We start from the raw sequence: 5,811 nt of genomic DNA on the forward strand, positions 1-5,811 counted from the left end.
CTCTCTCTCTCTACACCTCTCTCTCTCTACACACACACACAGCCGTGCTGCATTGCTGTCGTGTCTCTCTCTCTCTCTCTCTCTCTCTCTCTCTCTCTCTCTCTCTCTCTCTCTCTCTCTCTCTCTCTCTACACACACACGTCACACGTCCTCTTTACACCCCTCTCTCTCTCTCTCTCTCTCTCTCTCTCTCTCTCTCTCTCTCTCTCTCTCTCTCTACACACACGTCACACGTCCTCTTTAGTATTTACACACCTCTCTCTCTCTTTACACCTCTCTCTCTCTCTCTCTCTCTCTCTCTCTCTCTCTCTCTCTCAACTACAGAATTATGATTAAATTTATAAGGCTGAAAATTAACCTGAACTTTGAACTTTGAAGGCTGAAATGTTCTTGAACTTTTTACAGAATCGAGATGGGTCGCAATCGTGATGCTATATGGGCCCATGTCACCTCACTTGGAAGATACGGTGGGTCTGGGGCCGAAAAGTGGAAGTGCAATTTCTGCTTATTAGTGACCGGCGGGAGTGTAACCCGCATCAAAGCCCATTTGTCTGGCTTGAAGGGTGAGGGCATTTGTGCTTGTCCCATGGTACCAAAGGCTGTGTATGACAGTCTACAAGAATGGAAGAAAATCCAAGAAGGGGTTGTAGACTCTAACACAGGTACAGGTGTCGAGGAAGAAGAGAGCTCCAAGGTAGTGGCAAAGAGGGGGAAAACTCATGTGGCTGAAAGCCAAGATTCCTTTGCAGGTGGTGTGTATGCAGGTACGAGCTCTATGCCGGTAGCGGCTCGTTCTAAATTGCCGATTGTGGGGTCTCTCAAGAGAGGCAATATCAAAGCAGGTTTTCAAAAGCAGGCTGTGAAAGAGGCAACTCGAGAGCTCACTAAGCTCTTCATACAATGTGCCTTGTCTTTCAACATACTACGCACAAATCGTTGGAAATGTGCCATGCGTGCCGTCAGTCGGATTGGATACGAGTGGGAGGGACCCAACTATGAGACTATGCGCACTAAAGAGCTACGTAGAGAGCGTGCACAGGTGCATCACGAAATTCAGCCATTAAGGAAGACTTGGGAAAAGTATGGTTGCTCATTGCTTTGTGACGGGTGGTCAGATGTATGCAAGAGAAGTGTGGTACAACATCTTGGTGTCCTCTTGCAAGGGCACAATGTTTTTTGCGTGCCATTGATGCATCCCAGCCAGGCACAGTGGTTACAGGAGAGTTCATTTGGCGCCATTTGCGAGAGGCTGTTTTGGAAGTTGGGCCGGAAAATATTGTGCAGGTTGTGACTGACAATGGTTCAAATTGTGTCAGTATGGGCCGCATGCTTGAGGATGAGTTTCCACGCATTGTTTGGACACATGTGCCAGTCATAGTTTGGATCCTTATGATGGAGGATATGGGCAAGCTAGGTTGGTTGCAGGAAGTATTAAATACAGCTCGCTTCATTGTCAAATTTGTCACAAAGCGGCCCAAGATCCTTTCTATCTACAGGGCACAGGGTGAGTTGGAGCTGTGTAAACCCGCCACCACTAGGTTTGCATGTGTGTTCATAGTGCTTGATAGAGTAGTAAGAGTACGAAAGGGACTCTTACGACTAGTGGTGTCCAAGGAATGGTATGACTGGGAAGCTGAAAATAAGTGTTCAAAGTCAGATAAGTTTGTTAGCACTATCATGGGTGCTGAGTGGTGGGCAACAGCAGAGGGATTGGTGAGGATTTTACAACCTTTCTACAGCGTATTACGAATCACCGACATGGAGGGTTGCACCATGGGCCTCTTATATGGGTACATGGACAAGCTCGGGGAGTGCCTTATAAAGGCAACTGGTATTTCTGACATCCAGTAAGTATTATATTTTACTTCTCTTTAAATTTCAGCTCTAAACTTTATTTAATATAAACTCTAAATCGTGATTCGTGATTCGTAATGTTCAAAAAACTAGGAAGGCCAGCCTCCGTGCTATTTGGCAAGATCGTTGGGATTGGTTTCATAGACCAATCCATGCAGTGGCCCACATTCTCCATCCTTTGTGGAGACACGAAGATCAGGCATGTTGCGAGGAGTTGGAGGATGGTTGGACGGAGTATGTCACAGCATGGGTGGGTGGAGATGTGGATCAGTTGGCTACCTTGGAGCAGCAGCGGCTTGCCTTCCGCAACAAGACAGGAAAGCATTTTGGGTCACCGACTGCTGAGTTGCATTCAGGGATGTTACAGCCTGTATCTTGGTGGGAGAAATATGGTATAAGTGCCCCACAGTTGGTGAGTATTCATTAAAGTTTTATGCTCATGTCACATGATATATCATGATTCATGCATGTGCTTTCACCTGTGTCATGGATAATGAATCATGTCTCATGTGTGATTTTTCGGGTTTGAATTTTGGCAGAGGAGGCTTGCTATGAGAGTGCTTTCACAGGACTGCAGCTCAGGTCCTTGTGAGAGAAATTGGAGTACATGGGCCCTTTTCCACACAAAGAAAAGGAACAAATTTACCACTCCACAATTAGAGCGGTTGGTTTATTGTCATTGCAACCTCCATCTACTTGAGCAGAGAGGTACTTCTATAGAGCCGATTCAGGTGAATGTCGACAAAATCGACATTGAGAAAGTGAAAGACATCCCAGAGATCCCACCTGATGAGCAGGACATTTACACCATGTTATATGAGGAGGCGATGCAGGGAACCAGGCAAACACGTAGCCGCTCTCGAGCCAGGGTGGGCACGGATACACATGGTGCTAGCACTAGCAGGAGTTTTGTACGTGGCACAGATGATGGTGGTAGCACGAGTGTTGCATGTGAGACAGCGACAGCAGAGGTTGTAGATGACTCTTCTGATTGGACCACAGCTTCTGAGGCATCTGATGTTGCAGATGAGGATGAGGATCTTGAGTTGGATGATGCAGAGGAGGATGAGTAGGCTCTCAGAGTCTAGTATCTACTTAGTACCTAGTCATGACTCATTCTCATTTTCATTTATGATTTATTGACATGTATGATGTATTATGTCATGTTTGACATTGGAGGCTACTAGCTAGAGCCTTGGATAGTGTTGTTATTTTTAGATTTTTCTGAGTTTCTTTCATGTATGGTGTTAGTGGCAGTCACATGTCACATGTGACATACTCTCATTTGCTTCAGCCATAGCCCATGTGGCATGTGACATTTATGATGTATCATGTGACATTTCTCATTTTATGGATTGCCACTCTTTGGTCCTGACTCCTTTTGCGATTTGGTTACTTGTAAGTTGTAAATCGTAAATTATTAAGTTGTGCTAATTTATTTGAGCCTATGAGATCAAGGTAACATGTGTCCCCCCCCCCCCCCCCCCCCCCCCCCCCCCCGGGTACCCGAGCCGTTTCATACTTCTGGGCTTCACCATGAAACGTTTCGAAACGTTTCGAAACGCGTTTAAAAAACCTTTTTTATGAAACTCCTGGCTACTATGTCTCCGAGGAGTGCCTCCGACAACCTTTGATCTTGAACCCCATGGTACGTCTGCCTAGCGGTCACATGCTCAGGGCTCGCCTGCACATATCATGGGAAGCTTTGAGCACGGGCCCCACTGGGTGTCACATGCACTCTGCACTGTAGTGCATGGTGACAAGCTGGCTCATCATCATCAGTGCAACATTGTACAGTATTAGTTCCATTGAGGATGATATTTGTCGTACGCTGTTACCCCATTGTAAATCCTCAGTCCAGGATAAGTCAGGCACGAGCTACGTAGGTCATTCTCAGCCATAGTCAGTGAGTCAGTCAGTCTAAGTCCCTTAACCCACTTAAAGAGACGCATTCATGCATATACAATCAGTAGAAACCTTAGGGTTTGCATCAGAAAGCATCCTGCACATTGCACATCATTCATGCATAGCATCTAGACCATTGTAGGAACCCCAAATAGCATCCAGTATTTATCTAGGATTTTTGGGGTATTTTTTCCATTATTTTTAGCATTTTTCACAGCATTTATACATTATTTATGGACATGAGCAGTCGGCTAGCTGTGTAGCCAACCGACTGGCTCATTCAGCCCATATAAATGCAGCCCTTGCATAATCATTCCATCATTCATCAGCAAGAGAGCAATCAAGCGCTCGTCATCCTCAGCCTCAGGAGCATAAGCGATTGCAGTTTCAGCCACCTCTTCAGTGTTTGTCTCCTACAGCCCTAGGCGCCTCAAACGCATGAGCATTCAGCCATCTACATCAATAAAACGCATCAGTTCAGCAGTCAGCCTTGCGTTTTCTGCATCCATACAGTTTTCAGCATTCATCCATTCATCGTTTTGCTCCAGCCACTTGGTGAAGGTAAAACGCAGCATTCATACTCATTTATAGCATTCATATACAGTCTAGAACAGTCCCAAACAACCCCCTCTCTCAGCCCGAGCTTTGCATCCCTCCCTCATACCATTTGGAAGAGTGCAAAGGCTCGTGATTGGACATCTTTGGTGCTTCTACAACAGTGCACAGTTCAACCAAACACTTGGTCTTCAGAGGTCTTGCGTTTGGCTTATCGTCAGTCACACCGTCAATCTCTTTAAAGATAATAAAGCAAATACTATCTCGGTAATGGGATAGGGGCCCTTCAATGGGTAATTCGGGACCCCATACAGTGTATAGTTCGCATCTCTCTCTCATATCTCTCTAAAGTTTGAAGTATTAAAGTGGATTGCTAAACTCGCGAAACTCAGGATACAGACGATGGTGTGAATATTTTTGTGACAGGATCCTCCAATACGAAGACTTCCGCTGCATGTTACATTGGTATCAGATTCAGCTTGTCCACACACACTGTATCCTAGCGTGAGGGCATCCTTGGATGGTCAGATTGCGTTCCGACACGACCACCGACTTCAGCATCATGTCTCCATAGGAGAGTTACCATCAGCCAGAAGAAGTCTCCCCCGAAGGAGAACTTGCTCTTCCGTCTACCGCAGACACCATAGCTCTTCTTAGAGCTCAGAACCAGCTGCTCATGGAACGTCTCCAACTCCTGGAGGCAACAGCCACACGTCCTCCTCCGCCTCCAGCAGTACCCGACTACATCTCCCTCTTCTTTCAGATGGAACAACAAAGGAGAGAAGTGAAGCCTAAAGGAGAGAAGAAAAAGCAAAAGCAAAAGCAAAAGCTAGAAAGCAACAAAAAAAAGCAAAAAGATGAGACTATGAGGAAGCCCAACGCAAGATCGACGAAGACCGGCGTCAAGCTGAACTCGCCGAAAAGGAGGCCATCCATCTTAGATACCAGCACCTCTTCAACATCCCCAGCCTCACGTGCCAACAGCCAGCAATCCGCAGCATTAGTAACATGAAACGTTTCGTCCGTTTCGTTGTTTCATCGTTTCAAAGGTTTCGTTTCGTCTGTTTTGGACAAAACGCAAAGGTTTCGAAATAACGCTTCTTATATACACATACCAGATTTATAACATAGCCAATAGAAAGATGAAGATGCATTTTTTGGGGACTAGTGGGTATGAAATTCATCATTTTTGGGAGAAGGTTTTTTGGTATTTTTGAAATTTGGGCAAGAAAAGGGGAGAAAGAGAGGAGGAAAGAAACAAGTTGGAAGGGAAGAGGGAGGTGAGAAGAAAAGGAGAGAAAGTTGGAAGACAAGAAAAGGTAAGAAAGAGGATGAGGAAAGAGGAGGAGGGAAGAGGGGTGGACCGTGGAGGAGGAGAGAGAAAGAAGAAAAGGGAAGAGGAAGAGGAGGCGTCGAGGAGAAGAAGTGAAAAGGAGCAAAAAGGAGGAGTGGACGAGGAGAAGAGGCAGAGCAACAAGGCGCAGCCGAGAAGAAGCG

The 5,811-nt window shown here is 45.9% G+C and overlaps 1 protein-coding gene across 1 annotated transcript; it reads left to right on the forward strand.

The window, feature by feature from the left end:
* The first annotated feature begins 402 nt into the window (after positions 1 to 402).
* LOC147608980 (uncharacterized) lies at positions 403 to 3,217 on the forward strand. The gene is made up of 3 exons (XM_086788378.1): positions 403 to 1,847; positions 1,948 to 2,266; positions 2,394 to 3,217. Exons 1-3 carry the CDS (start codon positions 1,120 to 1,122, stop codon positions 2,925 to 2,927), a joined length of 1,581 nt encoding a protein of 526 aa, XP_086644504.1. The 5' UTR covers positions 403 to 1,119; the 3' UTR covers positions 2,928 to 3,217.
* The last annotated feature ends 2,594 nt before the right edge of the window (positions 3,218 to 5,811 follow it).

The sequence above is a fragment of the Cibotium barometz genome, chromosome 52 (genome assembly GCF_041138505.1).
Source record: "Cibotium barometz isolate CiBa-2024 chromosome 52, ASM4113850v1, whole genome shotgun sequence".
NCBI classification, from domain to species: domain Eukaryota; kingdom Viridiplantae; phylum Streptophyta; class Polypodiopsida; order Cyatheales; family Cibotiaceae; genus Cibotium; species Cibotium barometz.